We start from the raw sequence: 20,912 nt of genomic DNA, 5'->3' as shown, positions 1-20,912 counted from the left end.
GCATAAATGCAATAGTCGTAACAAAGAATATTTTTCACGTTTTAAGAACAAAGATTATCCTTGCGAAGAAAAATGGTCGACAATGGAGAATTCAACAAGAATATATTTTTTGCAGCAAATGTTTCAATAGGAAAATTACTGTTTTCATTGTAAGGTAATCCTCCCGAGTCCTCTTGCCGAAACATTGGCGTCAGCCTACGGGTTCTGTCGTTGTGAAAGTATGAATGCATAAAATGTACCGATTTCATTTGAGTAGAGAACAGCTTAAGCCTAAGAACGCAGGAGACCGGCACGCCCTTCGTCCTGACTGGGCTGTAAAATAGAGTGAACACGTCTTCTACTAAAGGATCTCACATTCAGGATAGGTTTCGCATTAAGCTCACAATTATACGAGAAAAAATAATTCTGAAACAGGATGCACGAAAACCTCCTAGCCGGCATATTCGTTCTCATTGCCTGTGACACTGTGCTTTCGACGCCTACCTCCCCGGAACGTCGCTTCTGCTACGATATCAAGAAGGTCAGTGAAACTTTTGTACTTTCGTAAGGACAAACGACGCGTTGGGGGATACAAAGACAGGTTCGTAGCGATCGCCATTCATTTTTTGCAACGTGTTTATATTGTAAAGATGACATGAAGATAAAGAAACGTAAGCATATGCCGTAGGTTATCCGATGCATCGTTCGCGATACATACGAAGTACCCGCTCTCAGAGAAAAAGTAAGAAATAAAAGAAGGTAAATGGCAAAAGAGATTCGCGAATTTTTTAACACAATTCAAAACATCATGAAATGTCACCAAGACGTCGCCGCGCGATTTCGCATGTGGAGAAACAGGATTATAAAAAAAAACTAGAGAAGCGATTTCAATTACAATAAAATTCGGCACATCCCACGCCTTGTGGGAATCGGTTTCATGCGAAGCAGTTGGCGAGTGACTGCTTGTGCTGCATTTTTTGGTATTGAACCAAGGTTACGAAGTGTCGTAGTTGTGTGCACAATGTGGGCTTATCAGGCATGTCGACAACACTGGCGTCTAAAGGGTAACTTATGGTAATAAGGTCGAAGTCTGGGTCAGTTGGTACATGACGCTGAGGCAAAAATCAGTCAAAAAGACGCCGGACAAGGGGAAGAAGTGACACACACAAGGACTGGACTAGCAACTGTGCTTTATTAGCTGACAGCACCTCCCAGAAGAACCACGGCGCATGCGCTAATCACGTAAAACCATGAAGTCAAAACCCAAAACAAGAAAAGCAAAAGCAGAAATTGGCCTACAATAACGGCCAAGAATCTACCGCCAGAGTGACAGGAACTCGCATTCCTTCTGCAGTAATGAAATAGACGTACTGCTTGCACAATCATCGCGGTGCGTGTTTATATGATAAGCCTCAAGGTTTTCGCGCTCCTCCTTGCCCCCCCCCCCCTCTACCTAAAATCTTAACATTGGAAACAGCGGCACACAACCACAGATCTGGCAGTGGCGGGGAAGATTAGCCACGACTGACGTGTTCAACGAATTGTGGTGCTCGCGCAGTCGTTCGTTCAAGCACCGGCCTGTTTGGCCGATGTATACTTTTTCGCATGTTAGCGGAATCGCATTCACAAGATGTTTCGCGCAGGTAGTGTACTTGGTTTTATGCCGAATAGAACACACCGGAGTACTAGTGTTTCCGCGAGCAACACGTGCACACAGCGCAGAAAGTTTGCAAGGCGCCGAAAAGACAACATCTACGCCCTGTCTCAAAGCGACTTTTTTCACATTGTGGGAAACCTTATGTATGTAAGGCATTAGAGCTGTGCACGGGCCGTATTTCCGAGCCTGAGCCCGGCCCGGGCCCGCTGACTTTGTCGAAGGCCCGCCCGAGCCCGACGGCAAAGGGCTGCGAGCCCGCCCGGCCCGGCCCGACGTACGAAAACACAATCCCGGGCCCGGCCCGGCCCGGCTTTTTGAAAAGTTCGCTGCGAAAACAAAACACCGCTTTCCGGTAATTTGGCATTTTATTGAGCATATCAAATATGATCAAACGATACACGACGAACAGTCTCTAATAGAGACGGTTCGCGGCACTTTTGCTATACAAGTAGACGGCCTCATGCCAGCAACAGTAGAGTTCGCTCGCCAAAGCCGTCACGTGTATGGGGTATGCCCATGCAAGCGTCAGCTTGCACGAAGGCCATGTACGTCGTGTCGCTCGTCGCTGTGGCGTGCATTTTCACTCATATGGGATTTGGCCTTAAATCTAACGCGGAACAGTCGCGTGGCGCCGTCACTAGCTCAGGTAGTGTTACTTCTATGTTTGTCGGAGTGCAACAGAGGCCGTGCTTTTGTTTAAAGTAGCGAATGGAAAGGAAAAGCGGTAAATGGCGGTCGTGGAAAAGGCGCTGTATGCGTGATGGAAAACCATTCGCGCTCATTCTCTATATTTCGGGCTTGAGTCGGGCTTTGCGCCGGGTCCGAGCCCGGCCCGATAAAACTCCAAGTAGCCAGAGCCCGGCCCGGGCCCGAGGTGATAATACGTCGGCCCGCCCGAGCCCGGCCCGCGGGCCGGGTCGGGCTTTCGGGCTACCCGGAGCCCGTGCACACCTCTATAAGGCATCACTACAACACTCTTCCGCTGGGAATCAATTGGTTCTGGACGTCTATTCGCCGGCCTTTTCACCTTTTGCAGCAGCGTTTCTACTACAGCTGTCAAGACCTGCCTGGGAAAACACGCTGCTTCCAAGCGCTCAACCTGACAGTCAAAACTCGACTTAACGCAGTTGTTGCAACTATTCTGCAGTGCATTACGGAAGCAGTTACTCGCGATCCCTCTCTTAACAATTTTTGAGTGCGCGGACGAGTAGGGTAACAAGGATTTCTTGCTTCTGGGAGAAAAGCACCAGCACAAATGTCCATCGTCCCTAAAAGTAAGCAAAAGATCCAAAAACCTAATGGAATTGTCAAACGGAAGTTCATGAGTAAAAGATAGGGCGTTAGAGCAACCTCGGAAGTAACTCAGAACTTGTTTTGCCGCCAGTGTGACGGTGTCATTAGATAAAAAAAAAAAAAAAAAAACATGATGTAAAATTATATATTTGTACAAATATTTCAACCTGGGTATGTGGTCAGATGGGAAATTATTGGCGCATTACATTTCAAAGAATGTAGTACGTGCAAGCATTTGTATAATGCCAATGTGTTTTCGAGACAAAAGGGCAAGAGTACGCATGGTATGTACATGCGGCTTATATACGTACGGGCTCCAGTTCTGCATTCTGTTCATGCCATGTCTTCTTCTCACGTTTTGTAATTTGGCGCAAAATTTCTTGGATATCGGTAGTATCAGCGGGCGCAGAATACAGTATTCAAGGCGAAATCGGAGGCCCCGTGAACTCCAGAAGCAAACGCATTGCTTGCCAACACTGCTTTCCTGTTCGAGCATTTACGTTTCGTTCAATAGCGATTACACAGTGATATCAGCAACCTGACATCAACTACATCAGGGTTTTTTATCGGCGCAAGCTGTAACCAAACTGCGCACGACTGTCGCACGGCATCTTTCTAATCTTTGTTTGCTTCAGTGACACTGACTGTCTCTGTGTTTTCGTTGAGCCCCCCCCCCCCCCTCACCCCCGTGCAAAAGCAACCGGTTTGATAAGCAGAAAGAACCTCCCTACAGTCTATTATTCTAGTCAAGGCTCTCGGTCTCAGAACAAAAGCCAAGCACCGTGAGGACGATTTACAGTGTGTTACTAAGATGTCTCACACAAAAAAAAAAAAAAATCACGACTGCCACTGAATTACGAATCTAAAGCGGAATACACAGTTTTGCGATGGCGCGGAAGAGTGCGCATATAAATTATTGTGCGCCCGCGTGGTATAAATCAACCATACAGCAGAAAGATCATGAACTGTGCACCGAATTGTGCAGATATATGAGCCGCTCGAATGAACAGTTGTTAGGTGCTAAGATTCTAAGTGTGCATACCACCAAAGCGGTATTCTTCGTTTGGGACACAGACGCGTCTTTCTGCTTTCAATGATTGCAAAACTTACTAAACTTACGTAAGCAGGAGAAAAGCCAATGCAATATTTTTGTATTATATTAGTGCGTGTTTATGCTTTCAGTTCGTAAACACATCTGAGAAAATATGGACGTTAAAAACCACTAATATGGGAAATATAATCTGCGAGTACGACAAAATGATGTCTATATATGAACCAGAGATTTACTTCCAAAGAACGTTCTTACTGCACGGTCGAAGGTAAGGGTATCTGGTTCTCCGTTTCTATTTGTGCTTATTGTAAGCCGCATTGGTTTTCCCGCTGGCAGGTGTGACGTTCGACTGCGTGGACAGTTTTATCGCTTTCACCCGGACTGGATGACTGTCACGGACAAGGGTACAGTTAAACCACTCATTCCTTTAATAACTACACGCAATGAATTACCGCTACGTCACTGTGAGATTACCGATATTAATGTGCTACTGATAACAGGTTGCTAAAGCAGCTGCGGGAGTGTAATGTATGATGTACATAATTGAAGACCAGAAAAAATTTTCTTAGTTGGACTCGCTATATTTGCATGATGTGATTTGTTGCTCACGCTTCCTCCTATGGTGCCTAATTTGCTTCGTTCCAGAGCGCAATTGAATAACTAGTTGTGGCTGTCCGCTATGTGTCGGAAGCGCCATTTGGATTTGCTTGAAGTATGGAATTCCTTGTACCCCATCAAAACTGTCAACGACGAGCCGCTTCGGAACCGACAGTCCTATGCTGTCCTATGGGCCCATGATGTCGCCAATCCAGAAAGCAGCCGATGTGCTGCTGATCTTGCCTCGTCCGGCAAGATTGTTACGTGTGAGAATCTCGGTTGTGCAAAAAAATGGGACAGCTGCGGCGAAAGAGCGAAGCAAAAAATTTATGATGACAAATTGGGACGCTATACAAACTGTCTCAAAGCTAACGCCTTTAGCAATCGAGCTGGAGTAACTCAACAAAACGCTGGCATATGGAAAAGGGCAATTGGCGGCGAGCGAAACGACCTTCGTGCTCTCTGTGACTTCAACGCAAACTGAGCGGTGGGAATACAGTTTGTAAAAAGGTATGAGCGGTCTGCTTATCTCTGTCTGCATGAAGCACGCAAGACCATGCCCGGTCGCTGAAAGTACGTAGTTGCTGCCGGAGCCCCGCCCCCTTTCCTCGGTAAGGACAACCTATAGCCGTTAACGGGACCGACGACTTCCAGCACCATTCATCTCCGTTCTTTTGCCGTGATCGTCGGTTGCATTAGCGCGCTTTTCCACGCAAACTAAGCATGCAATGTGCGGGATTATGTTACCTCCCTTGGACTTGATACGGCACTTGGCGTCGATGCCGATTGGGATGCAAAGGCAATGCGCGTAGGGCATCTATATAACTGCTATCGCAATAAAACTGAGGCATATGACAGAAAACTCGGCAGCTAACATAGTGTGAGACTCAGCCGTAAAGATAAATTTGTAAGTAAAAGTTACTCGCATATTTTTTCTGATGGCTTAGACCAGGGCACGATCACAAATATCAATCTCATCTGTGTTTCCTCTTGCAGGTAGGAAGCAACTGTGTACAGAAAGATTGCTCTATTTGGCTCCAGACCATTCATGTGCCGTGGTCAAGATCGCGTCTGTAGGAGAGGGTAGGTGGTTGCGATTCACTCCTAAATATAACATAGATTATCCTAAATTACTACGACGCTTCACGCCATGGCGCGAAACGACCATTCTGAGTTTATAACCACGTTGATACTTCATCTGTGGCCACCAGATAATGTATATCAGGCTCTCACGAAGGAACTATCACTGCTTCCTGGTGTTGCGACTGATCTGCTGCAAGAGCCGACCAGCGGGTAGCGATGTGCTGAGCGGAGAGGTCGAACCGCAGGCCCATGGACTTCATGAGAAGAGAGCTGAGGCAGAGACAGACCAGTGATGAGAAGATTGAACAGGAGTTTATTTATACCTTTAGGACGATAGAATCCTGCCGAGAGGGGTCTCGGCGACTCTTTATATACCAGTTGATGTCCCATACATAGAAATGACTAATCACTGCACGAGCGTCCGCTTGAAGGGATCGTCCCTCCAACGCCCACGGTCACCGCCTCCAAGAGGGCATCCAACCTCTCTCCATGTCCGCCTTCAGTGAAAAGGGAGGGGGAGGGCTTTTAGGGGCGAAGCTCCTTAAGGCGGCACCCGTTCGTCCCTCGTAGTCGTCGTAGTCGTAGTAGTAGTAGTAGTAGTCGTAGTCCGTAACAAGTCTTACGCTTTGACCTCCAAGGTGGTGCCGGTGGGAGATTTTTCCTGTGCGTTGTTGAACAATAAAAAATTCGCAGCGTGCGCGTTAACTAAAAGCCGAATTCTTCTGTCTCTCATTCCCCATTAGCAGCCATTGGAATGTTCCAGCAGGAAACGTTAGTAGAAGTAGAAGTGTAAGTGTTAGCTAAAAGCCGACTTCTTCTGTCTCTCATTCCCATTAGCAGCCATTCTTTACCTCCAAGGTAGTGCCTGGTGAGATTTCTCCTGTGCGTGATTAAACAATAAAAAGTTTGTTCAAAACGCCGTTGATTGATGAAATAAACCAACGAAAGACGCCAGATGTTTTGTAAAAGCAGAACGAAAGAACGCCAGATGTTTCTAAAGCAAAACGAAAAGACGCCAGCTGCTTAACGAAAGACGCCAGATTTTTCTAAAGCAATGGTTTTCTAAACAATGAAAATTCACAGCGTACATGTAAAATTAAAGTGAGCTGCAAGTCGTCATAACTCATCGAACCTCTAGTATAAACGCGCCCGATCTCACGTCGGTGATGATGTACTGGGCAGAATTCACGGAAGATTCACGGTTTACCGATGAACCTCCGCAGCTTCGCCCACTCATCATCAATCACTCCGTGGATATGCTGTGATTTTTTTCTTCTTGAAGCTGTCAGGCTTTGACGAACAATAGGATTGGTGCCAATGCATTGGTAAACAATGGGGTTGTATTGGTGAACAATCAGTTTTGAGGGCATCACTGCGCCACTGCCGCCCTGCAGCTAAAGCGGCTGCTCCAGAGGAAGACGGCAGGCGTGGGCGACAACAATGTTCACCGCGGCGGAGTGTGGGGTGCTCCCCATGTCCATGTCCAAGAAGCCCGAAAGACTATTCTGGGGACAGTTGGCGCAAAGCTTTGCAATGGCTTTTTAATACCGCACGTAGAAGAGTCATTTGGAGGCCACATGATCGGTTATCGACGAGTCCCGCGATGAGACTACATGGTCTGTTGACCCGCACAAAGACACTTTTTGTACTGGCAACGCTAGCTATGCACTGGCACTGGTAACACTAGCTTTTGTTAGACAGGGCTGATCAACAATTAGTCGCAAGTAGACAACATTAGCCCGTTGTTAGGCAGACCTATCAACATTAGCTGGTACTGCCTTTACGAGTACCATGCCCCCTAACTACTCGCTTAGACTGTACAACCTTACATGTTAACGTTACCAATTAATGGAGATTAGTATATTTTGGTTGTAATTTACGTCATAGCTTTTGGAGATGTTTTTTGGACCTCTTCCACCCACGTTCTAAGCGGGTATGATTATGTTATGTGATAACTTCTCACCACATAAATTTACGATATTTACTCATTGGGCGTGTTGGTGCATCATAATGAAGGATGAACAGTGCAGGAGCGTAAGAAATCAGGACAGAAAGAGCGATAACTACCCCTTGAACCCCTAGCCGATAAAACAGCGGCTAACACAGACACATATTTTATATATACAGGGTGTTTCAAAAAATGTGTCTAACCTTCTCAAAAAATCAGGAAAATGCGATATTTGACTACTGCCTTCAGAATTGGTTTTTCTGTAGTGGCAGGGATTTTAAGATGGTTAAAAGAAATTATTGGGGACTGTAATTAAAAAAAGTTAAATTAATTAACTTTTTAATTATTAGAGTTAGGTCGTTGTGTCAAATGGGAGGATTGAAGTTCTTCATGTCAGAAACACAACCCAACTTTGAAATTTCGAGAAAGTGGCATCTAGTAATAATTACGAAGTAATGAAATTCAACCAAATTCAATGGCGAAACCTAAACAGAAACATGAAAGAACGCAACTGCCACATTCTTCTGAGACGTCCAAAATGAGTGAATGACTTTTTCTGTAGCGCTAGGCGTCTTAAGATGGTTAGAGACATGACTTGAGACAGTAATTAAGAAAGTTATATTAATTAACTTTTTAATTAGTGCAGTTAGGTGACTGTTTCAAATTGGGGAATTGAAGTTCTTCGTGCCAGAAACCCATCCCAACATTGAGATTTCGAAAAAGCGGCATCTAGTAATAATAACGAAGTAATGAAATTCAACTGAATTCGATGGCTTTCGCTGTTGAAAGCCGTCGCATTTGGTTGAATTTCATTACGCCACAACAATTACTTGTGGACGCTTTTTCGAAATCTCAAAGCGCGGATTGTTTCCTCGCATGAAGAACTTCAATTCTACCATATGACATAATCACCTAACTCCACTAATTAAAATTACTGTCCTAAATGATGTAATTAACTACCTTAAGATTCCTGCCGCTACAGAAAAAGCAATTCTGAAAGCCCCGAGCAAATATCGCATTTTCCTGATTTTTTGAGAAGGTTGGACACACACACACACACACACACACACCACACACACACACACACACACACCACACACACACATATATATATATATATATATAATATATATATATATATATATATATATATCATATAATATATATATATATATATATAATATATATATATATATATATATATATATATATATATATATGTGTAACGTTACAAAACAGAGACGGTCGTGGTTCAGTGCATGCATTATTCTAATGCACGCGCACTCTTCTTCGTCGCCTTCTCCTACCATCGCTTGTTCATACGTTACACTTTTCCCCTCTCCCCCCGAGAAAGTCGCAGTTCAGAAGGTACACAAATAACGCCGCAGTTTGCTAACATGAACAATATCAGAGTTTCTACCTAAAGGAAACACAGAGCGGTTGATCTCGTAGTTCACTGGTGAGACCTTGCGTAGAATCTTGTAAGGACCTTCCATGATGGAACTCAGTTTGCCGTTGTTGGGATGCCATGGTGTCTCGTAAAGGACGAAGTCACCGACTTGGAACTCAATCGGGAGAAATTTCCTATCATAGACGACTTTGTTCTTATTGTGGTAGGCGATGGAATTGTTAACCGCAGCTTTCCGCGCTTCTTCAACAGTTTCTTCTCGTTGTTCCAGAATAGTTGGATACGATGGAATTCCATACATCAGGAATGAAGGTGCGTAGCCAGTAACTTCGTGGGGCGTTCTGTTGTATTCGTCTATTACTTCCGAGAGCAGTTTTGTCCAACACTTCTGTGGCTCGTCATTGATCTTACATTTAAGTCTGGTTACAATGGTCTGGTTTGTCCGCTCATTCATACCATTGCATTGCGGATGATGAGATGAAGTGAAGAGTTGATGTATTCGGTTGTGCTTTAGGAACTGCTTAAATTTTCCTGCAGTGAATCCCGTTCCACGATCTGAAAGGAACTCCTTGGTTTTCCCGCAGCACAAATGGTTTTCAGGCATGAGATGTAGGCGTCACTGTTTTCACTTTTATGAGCGAACGCCCATACGTAGCGAGTAGCATGATCAATAACCAAATGGATAAACCTTTTTGATGAGCCGTATCCAGAAATCCTCCAATGGTGTCCATTGCGAAGAGGTCAAAAGGCTCTTCAGCTGGAGGCAGTGATTCAAGTGGTCCCCTACTTCTTGTTTTCTCTTCTTGCATCTCTGGCATGTATCGCAATGCCGAATATAGGTGGCAACATCGGTTACCATATCCGGCCACTAGATTGTGGAGACAGGAGTGACAGTGTCTTCTTCACTCCGACATGCCCGAAATGTTATGTGCGTTCTTAAGAATGGTAGGGCGCAGTTCATGTGGCACATATATCTTCCTTAGTCCTTTTCTTTTGACGATGACTATGTTGTTTTCCATGAATACGGTCCTCTTGGGTGCTCATTGGCGCATCGTTGAAGTTCGTCGTGTGCCAGAAGTTGAACTATGGGGGCTCTGGAGAGTGTATCGCTTCTACGTTGCTTACGCCTTTTTGATGTTTGATGTTGACTTCATACATTGACAGCTTTAAAGACCACAGGAAAGAGACGACCTTGAGGATTCTTAACATTCTCAACCACTGAAGTGCAGAGTGATCCGTTACGACAGTGAATGGCTTTCCGTGAAGGTAGCAATGCCATTTATCAATGGCATCTATAATGGCAAGGCTTCTCTCTCTGTAATAGCATAGTTCATCTCATGCTTCAGTAGTTTGCGGGAATAATAGGCAATGGATGTTCCTTGCCTTTGTCGTCAGGCTGCTTCAGCACTGCACCAATGCCTTCGGCAGACGCGTCACAGTACACAGTACAGGTTACGACCACATCGTCAAAGTCGTTGTTAACATTAGTGAGCTGATGTTGGCTATTATTGATTTCATGGCTCTTTCAAATGTAAGCCGGAGCGTTCTTTAACCCGAACGGCATACCAACCACTCATAATGACCATTAGCCGTGACAAACGCAGTTTTCTGAACGTCATCGGGATGCATTCGGACATGCCAGTATCCGGACGTTACATCCAACGTAGTGAAAAACTCCGCCTTTCCCAAGTGGTCAAGAATATCATCTATACGTGGAATTGGTTAATAGTCGGGTACGTTATGGCGTTGAGCTTGCGGTAGTCAATACATAGCCGAGTACGTCCTTCGCCCTTCTTTCCGCTAAGATGAACCGGTGCGGCGTAGGGGGACAACGAAGGCCTCACAACCCCTTGCTTAATGAGGGCGTCAACTTGTTTGTTAATCTCCGCTTTGTCTGCCTGTGAACATCTGTATGGTGCTCGATGATTGAGACAGCATTGGTAAGTGCGATCCTATGTTGCTCAGTAGTGATGCATCCAATATCTGTTTGGGATTTCGAAAAGATCTCGTCATACTTGTTTAAAAGAGAGTCGAGCACTGCAGATTCACGCTCTGATAAGTTTTCCGAAGTCAGGGTGTTCATCAGCGAGGCTTCAATGGTTTGCTTTTCATTATGATCCGGTAGGTTCAAATTTTGATGTCCTTGCGTCACTAACTGTTTTCCAAATTTACAGAAAGATTGAAGTACGAAGCGCTGTCTAGGCCAAGAATTAATTGCGTTCTCATGCCTCGCAGAACGTGTACATAACTTTCTTTGTTACATTCCCAATTTGCAAGTGAATGTTTACGCGACCCAAAGTTCGAATGCTTTGAAGTAACTTGCTGGACAGCGATGCTTGAGTCTCTCATCAACTGAAGTTTGAGCTGTTTGTACACATCCTCACTGATACAAGTAATGGTTGCTCCTGTATCAAGAATTGCAGTTACTGACCTTCCGTTGATGAGAGCTTTGAAGCGTATTAATGAAACTCTGGGTCGCTCTCCTCGTTTCCCGGTCTAGTCTCAATAGCGGACACGTTGCCGCGGCGCGGACATTCGTTGTGCCAGTGAAACTGCCGTGGGAAGCCAGCAGCAGAGCAATATCTACATTCGTTTTTGTGGGGCACGCGGTCGAGAAGTCAACGTTGGCTGCTGCGGTTTGCTGAAGAGACGTGAAGCTCCTGATGTAGTGCCAGTGATTACGAGCAAAAGAAACTCCTCTCACCCGTTTTAAGGATGTCTCGACCCGTTGAGCAGCGGCGAGCCACTCTGATGACGAGTTGAAAGACAGTCCGGCGAGCGCTAGTTCCACATCAGGAGGAACACCGTCAGTCAGTCCAGAAATGATGTGGCAATCTTTAAGGTCGGCCAAGGAGCCCAGTCGTTTTTTTCTCGTCGTAGTAGTCCTTGATGGTCTGCCCTCCTTTCAGCCGGTAGTGAATGAAGAGACGGAAGGCATCTCCGTCGGTCGTAGCAAAGCGGTTTTGCATGCCGCTCTTGATATCGTCCCATGTCTCGCCTTTTCCGAAAATCTCTGTTAGGTACCACTTGAACGCTTCCCCTTCGATGTATTCGCTGAACTGACTGACCCGATCGCTGTGTGTCCACGATGCCTCGACCGCCTTCGTATCGAAAAGAAGAAGCCACTTGTCGACGGGGACGTCTTCTGGTGTTCCCTTGTACTTCGGTATGTTGAGCGGAGGCTTCGGCTTAGCCGAAGGACTTCTCACGGAGGATCTACTTGACTATATATATATATATATATATATATATATATATATATATATATATGACCTCTGTGCATTAACATAATACTGCGGTAAGTGGTAGACAGGTCAGACGAGTCGACGCCTAAACAGTCTGCTTTGTCTGTGAGGATGCAAATGTCAAAAATGCTTGTGATGGTTTACTGGTGATTCAACGTATGAGCTGTGGTTGCAAGTCTTCCTTTAATGCATCTTGACCGGCTCGGATGCGAAATTATTTTAGGACTTGGCCTAAACTGTGTCATTCTGTCTGTGTTGTTCTCATTGTGTCACTCGGTTCTTACTGTTTTCTGATAAAGAGGTTGACCGCCTAAAGAGGCGACTCATTGCTTGTACGTGGTGCGAATTGCATGTATATTAGTTGCTCTTTATGGCGTAAAACATGCTGGAAATTAGCGCTGATTATTACACGGATTCTTCTAACGTGTTTGCGCTATTTATTATCATCCATTACCATATTTGCCAACATATTACGGGCTCGAGGTCATGTTAACGTACCGTTGGTTAATATTATCTACAACCTAATGAAACCAACAGACAATGAAGCCAATGAAAGTATAGGTGCATTATTTGCAGTCTTTAACTGTAATGTGGTAATTACGATATAAGTGTAAATATATTAAAGTCAACAAAAAGACCACTTGCCGCTGGTAGGGCCCGCGAACCTATCACTTTCAGACATCGCATCCGATGCTCTAGCATTTAAGCTAGGGTGGTGGTAGCGCTCCCGTCCACTTTATTGGATATTTCTGTGCACGTGAACCTAAGAGTGTAAGCCACCGCCGCTCGTAGCCATCACGACGAGTGTGGAACAGTCATTTTTGCCAGCTGGCGCCATTTTCTTCTGTCGTTTATAGCTAGCGTCTAAATCCGGCAGAGTTGATGCATATATGTAGTATGCGAGGAATTATTGCTAAGCTGCCAGCTCGCAAAATCAGAAGACAAGATCAAGTGCTGCGTGACGCCAGCTGGCAAAAAAGAGCGTAGCTCAATTGGTAGTGCGTCAGACGCGTTATCCGAAGTGTTGTAGCTTCGGTAGCGACCAGCGGCAAGTTGTCTTTTTGTCCACTTTAATTTCTTCACATTTATATCGTGATTACCGCATTACAACCAATGCCCTAGCCAGAAATTTCTTTCTGGGGGGGCACTCGCTGAATGTGGTCTAGTGGTTATGGCGCTCGACTGCTGACCCGAAGGTCGCGCGATCGAATCCCGGCCGCGGCGGCTGCATTTTCGGTGGAGGCGAAAATGTTTGAGGCCCGTGTACTTAGATTTAGGCGCACGTTAAAGAACCCCAGGTGGTCGAAATTTCCGGAGCTCTCCACTACGGCGTCTCTCATAATCATACCGTGGTTTTGGGACGTTAAACCCCAGATATCATTATTATTACTCGCTGAATGCCTTGACTATTTGATAAGAGCACCTAATTTTATCATTTCTTCTTAGTAGAACACCTTTGGTTGGTTGGTTGGTTGGTTGGTTGGTAACAACATTATTGATGGTCCGGCAGAGCTTTCGCCGACTGGGCTTTATATCTCCCACGTGGGGACGTCGAGGCCTTGCCTCACCGCCGCCTCGCGGGCCTGCTGGACAGCCCAAAGTTGGTCGCCGAGGCTGGGGCTGCGCAAGGCAGCGGCCCACCGCGGCGGAAGGGTTCCGGAGTTAGCACCTTCCGGATTTTTGTCACAGTCCCAGAGCATGTGACTCCTCTATCAAAATTTCGGGGTGGAGGCCCTAGCACTCCCCCCCCCCCCCCCCCGTCTTTTCCTGGGCTACGGGCCTGACCTATATAGTGTCCTTGGCTTTGCTTGACTCTTGGTATCATTAGGTTGCACAGAAAAAAACTAGGTCTTGATGAAATACAAATTCTTGGTTACTTAATATTAGCTATCTTTGGCTTTATGGTTAGCAATGTCGTCTGGTGTTGCCTCAGATTGGCTACGGTTGGGGAATCTAGCATTTTAATTGTGGAATGAATGAATGTGACCTTTATTGAAATAAAAGACGACTCTTGGTCGCTGTTGGGGATAAGGTGGGAATGGGGTAAGGGGATTAAAGGGTGATGAACATCTTCACGTCACGTGCTCGCACGAATCAGTCGACCTCTCCTACACCACTCGAAACAGGCCACTTTGACTATACCGTATGTTGCGATGCACACACTTTCAGAGGCTGTGCCGAGCAGATTTAGAACATCTTATTTGGACATGCGCAGCTTTCTCAAAAGGCAGACGCCACATTGAACACCTGCTGCACGCCGACATGACAGCTTAACGTAACTTAATAAAGTCTGACCATGAAGCCCCCAAAAAATTTAATAGTGGAGATACTCGTGACTGGCTCCCACCTTCATTATACCTATATGGTGAAGTAGCGCACTTTTGACGGGGACAAAGGGGACAAGAAGGACACGACCAAGTAGGTCGAGGAAGGTCCCCTTTGTTCCCGTCAAAAGTGCGCTATATCACCATGTAGGTATAATGATCAAACAGCAACTAGCCCAACTCTTGACCTTCATGTTCTTACATCTTATTTTAGCTTTCTGCTGTTCCGGCCATTGCGTTCCTGAAAAACGATGATTTTGTTAGGTAAACATGATTATTTTTGAAAGCCCAATTTCATTCCTATATAAAACTACGCAGAAATATCATCCCACGTTTATGACTTTACCCAAGTGCACAGTCTTGCTTGCTGATGTAGTTCCAAGTGATCTACTACACGAAAAAGCGTCTACACCAACAGGAATGGTAAGCTGTGCTGGAACATTACCTGCTTTAAAAATCCTTCACATAACACTGGTTCAGTTCGCTGCTGAAGTCTGGTATGACACTCGCTGATTTGCCATGTTTTAGCAATATTAAATAAACGTTCCTATAGTGGAAAGTACGACAAGGTGATTAAAAACAAACATGAAGACTGGAATAAAACTCTTCGCGTTAAAAGCGATGACTTTGTGTGCTTGCGCGGGCTCGGAGTAAGGTGATCAGTGGTCACCTACATTAATTGCTTAAGGATATTCTGAAGTTCGTTAGCCCATGGCCCGATTGTCCGCACCGCAAATAATCAATCTACATCTTGCCACGTGGTCTGAACCCCTACCTTGCCCTACAAGGCCATTTGGGAGCGTTTGTACTTGTAAACCGCTGTAACGCTGTGTATTGCTCAGTAGCACTATGGCCGACTGTCACAGCAGGGCACTGACTGATCTCCTAGTAGCACACAATGTTGACACAACGTTGAAGCAAATATCTGAATGTGGCGACAATGTCGTGTCATCATTTGGCGCTACTAGGGGAGTACGAGCGGAGATACCGATAGATGCGCTGTTGACAAAAACCCACTAGCGTTAATCTGCTTTGCCACGTTAGCAGTGATTTACTCCGTGCACGTTTTAGGCCGATTTGATCTTTTCTCTAAGGGATTGCATGAAACATCAGAGTGAACCGCGAATTTCCTTTCCTGAGGGCTTTGACAACAGCATTCTAGATGGAAGCGCAAATGTATTTTACTTTTCGAAAATATCCATGTTTGTTTCAAAAATATATGTCATCCATTACAGTGTGGTGATTCAGTGGTTATTGTGAAACCAGATTTTCAAAAAGTTGGTACGCTATATTGCTCGGAAAATAAAAGAGGGTAATTAAGCTGCCAACTGTATATATTCTGGTCGCTGAACGGACGACCGTGAAAAAACGCAATAAGCTTACGACGCGTGGAATATGTTTGGGATGAATTTGAAGAACTAAAAATAAAGCACTAAAAATTACGTACCTCAAAATCATAAATCATCTACATGAGAAGGCGGCGGTAACATTCGAAATTTTCATGCTATTAGTGTCCATCTGACCAGAATCTTCTTTCTACTTCATTTTTATATTTATTCGCTACTCCGCTAAACTTCCCTTTTTTTTCCTCATTTCTAGGTAATGAAGTCCGTTACGATCTCCGCGTGCGAGATTCTTCAATACGAGAAAGACCCCAAGCAGAATGTGAACTGCGTTTTACTCGGGCAGCCAAAGGACGAATGGTATACCATATTTATAGCTCATACTGTCGACAGGCGTACAGGACATTGAGATAAATACCTAGTAACGTTAATAAACTAAAGATGGTCAATCTTAAACCAAGCTGCCCTGCTGCTTACGGTTCAATATTAATATTTCTGTTGGACGGATTTGCGTTTCTTCTTGAACATGTGTTGTGATCTTTTAATTCGTGTCCTATCTGCGCACACGTGGCAACATAAGGGCCGCATATTACTCGGAGAGTAGGATCTTCGCGTATGAGAATGAAAAAGAATCTATAAAAAACCGGACACATCGGGCTCCGCAGGATTACGAGAGTTTGTTACTTCGGCATTCATGTTTGAAATAACTAAAAATGTATTTCTCTCCGAATTAGCCAACCAGTATACGAAGTGTCTTGACTGTGAGAGTACCACAATCTTGGATGAATGCTAACATTATCCCAATTCATAAGACAGCGGATGGCCAAAAAACGTGAAAAATGAGAAGTGATCTTTGTATTACCAGTCGATGTATTGATCCTCCCCGGCCCCCTGCAACAGCTTTCCGCAGCTAACGTCGTTCTGCGCTGCCTTCATGATAGGAGGCATAGCAAGCTTTCTCTACCTCACCTGGTTTTGTTCTCTACAAGCAATTTACCAAGATAATAGCTAATACAATAAAGGCCACCTTCACGGCTGTAAGGTCCAAAACAAAGAACACAGACAAGCAATTGTAAAAGAAACAAGCCTAAAAGTAGCAAAGCTGTACCCAGGCAGTGCAAAACCAGGTGAGGTGGAGAAAGATTGCAATGCCTCCAATCATGGAGGTCGCGCAGAACAACGTTAGGTGCGGAAAGCTTTCGGAGGGGGCCGGGAATGACCAACGCACTGACTGAAAAGAAAAAAAGGAAGATTGCTGTCGCCCTCGAGACGTCCTAGACGAATGCGTAAGGGACGCTGTGAGCTTCTTTAACGTACGATGAATATGCTTGCAGTACGCTAGTGATTTTTTTTCTCTCGTTCATGTCCTAGCTCTCAATTAAGGTAGATTTCAGGGCTCCCCTTTAGGTGGCACTGCCACCGCCGATAGAAGTAGAACAATGTACGCAACCATCAAACTACGTTTATTCCAGCTAGCACAAGCTTCCGTTGCCAGAACAAGAATCATTTGCAATACTATCATCCACGTCTCTTCCTCGTGCTTCCGATGCTGGCCCATTGCCCACGTCAAATAAAAGAGACAGTATTCTGTTGTCCTGCTTATGCATCAGTTGGTTGTTGATGGGTACGCTACTTGAATATCGGAGTACAACAACTGATAAATGAAATATTTCGGGACCGAAACAGATACCTCGAACAGTCGCTGAGAGGCGAAGTAGCTTTTAAAGTGTGGAGAAAACATCGCAACAATAGCATTCTCACAGATCACTGCTTCAGCGTTCGTGTGAGCACATGCACAGTTTCTGAAGCAGAGTTCCAGAAAAAAAGGCTATTCGTCATCTACAAAAAAGGCACCAATTGTAGTCGCTATTATAGGTTCTGCAATAAGTGTTTCATGAATTCAAACAGCAGCAGCATTGAGCAATGGGACAGGACGAAAGGAATTGAGTATGTAGCACAGCATTTTTTTGCAGAAACTTATGACACAACCGCAAGCGAAAAAGGGGAACTGTACGGAATAGCATCACTTGTTCATGTGACTGCACATATGATAAAAAAGAAGGCGTACCAAACGGAAAACCTTGCGGATCACTTTTAGAACGCGAGCACCTTGGCAAGTAGCTATCTATGAAAATATCTGCTTGCTTCGGTAAGTGCCTGCCTAGAGATCAGTGCGCAAGCGCTCACACACACACGTACACACACGCACACACTGGCCATGAGCGTAGGGCTGAAGCTTTAGCTTATGCAAAAGTGCATAAATCATAACAAAGATTGCTTGCCAAATCGTAAGGAAAAAGACAATCATTGCGAAGGTAAATTGATCACAAACAATTAACAATTGATGAAGAAAATATTCGTAGTGCAATTGTTTGAACAAGGGAATTACCGTTCTCATTGTAAGATGACATTTATGAATGCTCTTGGCGAAACCTTGGCGTCGGGCTAGGGGGTCTGTTGTGCAAATTTCTATGCGTGCGATGTACCGATTTCATTTCAGTCGAGAAACAGCATTATCCCAACAATGCTTCACTGCTGTATGCACTTGTTCCTTGCTGGGCGGGAAGACAATGTGACCATTTCTTTGCTAAACGATGTAGAAGTCAGGATAGTTTTGCTGTGAGCTCGCAATTATACGAAGAAAAATAGCCTCAAACAGGATGCACAGAAAACTCGTGGCCGGCATATTCGTTCTTCTTATCGTTGACACTGTTCCTTAGATGCGAACTTCCCCGGATCATCATTTGTGCTTCGATATAAAAAAGGTAAGTGATATATTTTGCAAGGTCATGTAACGCGCGGGGTGATAGAAAAACGGGTTTGCAGCGATCGCCATTAACTTTTTTTGTAACGTTGTCATATTGAAAAGAACACATAAACCTGTCGAAATTTAAGCATACGCAGTAGATGGTCCAATGCATGGTTCGAGTAAGATACGTAGCTTCCACTGTCACAAAAAAACAAGAAATAAAACAAGGTAAATGGTGAAAAAAGAATTGCGAATTCTTTAAAGCGAGAACGCCATAAAATGCCACCAAGAAATCACCCTGCGTTCGCGCATATCGACAAAATGCAGTATAAGACTACACGCCAAATAGAAAGATCTTGATGTGAGTGTCAATTAATTCAACAGGTGCTACATCTTTATCAATGATGTACAAAAATGTTAAAAACAAACATTAAAAACGTACGTTGCTCATCATTGTTAGTGGAATGTGGAAACCACGACTTGTGGAAACCACGACTATGCCTCGCCAGTCACCTAGTTGTGACAGAATTAGATAGTAATAGACGAGAACCAGCGTTGTCGACAGTTGGTACTTAGTAATAAATCACACCATCTCCGCTAAAGAGGCACATGAGGCGACGCGAAGCAGCGTTTCGGCATGTCGAGCCCACGTTTCAGAGGGGGAGGAGAGAGGGAAGTGGAGAGGGGAGGGGAAGTGAAGAGGGAGAAATTGGGAGAGGGGAAAGTGGGAGAGGAGGTGTGTGGAGAGGGTTCGCGCATGCGCAGTAGGGGTGGTCACACCGCACACCACCACGGGATTGAACTCCGCCATAAGATGCTTCGCATCTAATAAATATATAATGATGATATGTCAACGTTGTGCAGATGCGTTTTTCTGTAAACACTGAATATACAGTTCAGGGCAAATAACAGAACACTATGCGTGACATCGCGAATAAAAGAATACTAATTCAAGTTGCTTGCTTCTAAGCTTGCATTAGGGCAACGGAAGAGAGCATGTATATTTTCACACTCGGTAATATAATAGCTGACAGCAGTTCTGAAAAGGATTATAAAAAACGATATGGGTGAGGGAGAGCTTGTCTCACGCTCCTATACCAAAGGAAGCCTTTCGAGAAACTCACGCGGTGTTAACGGGAAACTGAAGGTGACAGCGAAGTGGGACGCCTAATATAATACAAACTTATGTCATTGAATTTCTTCGTCCAGGTGAAGCGTTTGAGTTATGTGGTACATCTTTACTTGGCGAATGCGAGATCGCACGTATAGCATCATATCCATTGATGCGTAAACTGTTCGATAACAAAACTGTTGACGTGCAGGCAGATATCTCGCAAGTGTGACAAGGTTCCTGTCATTCATGAGAGCTACTTGGAGATGCCTAACGTTCGGGCATACGGGAGGAACGCAGTGGGCAAAATGGCAGATCAGTGGTGAAGAAAAAAATGCAGTCGAAAGAATGTAGGAAACGCTTATGTGTACTTTTAAAGTGACGGGCTCCGAAAAATAAGATAAGCCTAGGTCTCTTGACGTGAACTTAAGTTCGCGCGACTCTAGCATTTCGCCTCCACTGAAATGCAACCGCTGCGGCTGGGATGTAAATACAGAAATAGGTCTGCAGGTAGCCATTGTATTGAAATCTATGTTCTTATAATATACAGAGATCACCACGGTTTTCTATAAAACGGCCTGAATGATGAGTACCTCGTGCCTTTATCTGAACATGTGGAGAGTGCCAGGTTCAAGGTGTCCGGGAAGGACGTCATCTATAAAGCCCGTCGCTTTTCGGTGCTTACGGACAGGCCTATGTGAAGTCCGCGCATCGCTGTTTGGCTGACGAAAACGTACAATACCTAAAAAAAGAAGCCCAGGATAAGAAATATCTTGACATTTCGGCGCCAAATCAGGGGTCCTTGCTCACAATGAACCAATGCGTGGTGGTATCTACAATAGATGTACCGAATGACGCAAGGAAATTGCGTAGAATCAGTGAGGGGGCCCCGTGCTCGATTTATAGTATTAATAGTTAATTTTGTGCACAGTGCTTCAAGCACCGACGACACTCACAGATGTGTTGTCTTCAGGCGTCGTTTAAAAGAGGAGACCTAGTAAAAAGATGTTGAATAATTTACTGAAACTCAATAACGCGCATGCCACACAGGCTACACAACACGACACAACGCGACACAGGCGAACAGCGAAAGTCTCTCCCATCTACGTGGTCGTCTTTGTCGA

The 20,912-nt window shown here is 44.9% G+C and overlaps 1 protein-coding gene across 2 annotated transcripts; it reads left to right on the top strand.

Annotated features, from left to right (window-relative positions):
* The first annotated feature begins 224 nt into the window (after positions 1-224).
* LOC119406994 (uncharacterized) lies at positions 225-16,452 on the top strand. 2 transcript variants are annotated; one of them, XM_037673815.2, is made up of 5 exons: positions 225-520; positions 4,112-4,248; positions 4,317-4,384; positions 5,574-5,660; positions 16,185-16,452. In XM_037673815.2, the coding sequence occupies exons 1-5, from the start codon at positions 416-418 to the stop codon at positions 16,340-16,342; spliced, it is 555 nt and encodes a 184-aa protein (XP_037529743.1). In that variant the 5' UTR covers positions 225-415; the 3' UTR covers positions 16,343-16,452. The 2 variants fall into 2 exon arrangements, with proteins under 2 accessions (XP_037529743.1, XP_037529744.1); XM_037673816.2 differs by lacking the exon at positions 5,574-5,660.
* Positions 16,453-20,912: the final 4,460 nt, after the last annotated feature.

Source organism: Rhipicephalus sanguineus, chromosome 10 (assembly GCF_013339695.2).
Source record: "Rhipicephalus sanguineus isolate Rsan-2018 chromosome 10, BIME_Rsan_1.4, whole genome shotgun sequence".
Lineage (NCBI taxonomy): Eukaryota > Metazoa > Arthropoda > Arachnida > Ixodida > Ixodidae > Rhipicephalus > Rhipicephalus sanguineus.
Note: the sequence above shows the minus strand (reverse complement) of the source record. Positions and strands in the feature narration are given on the sequence as shown.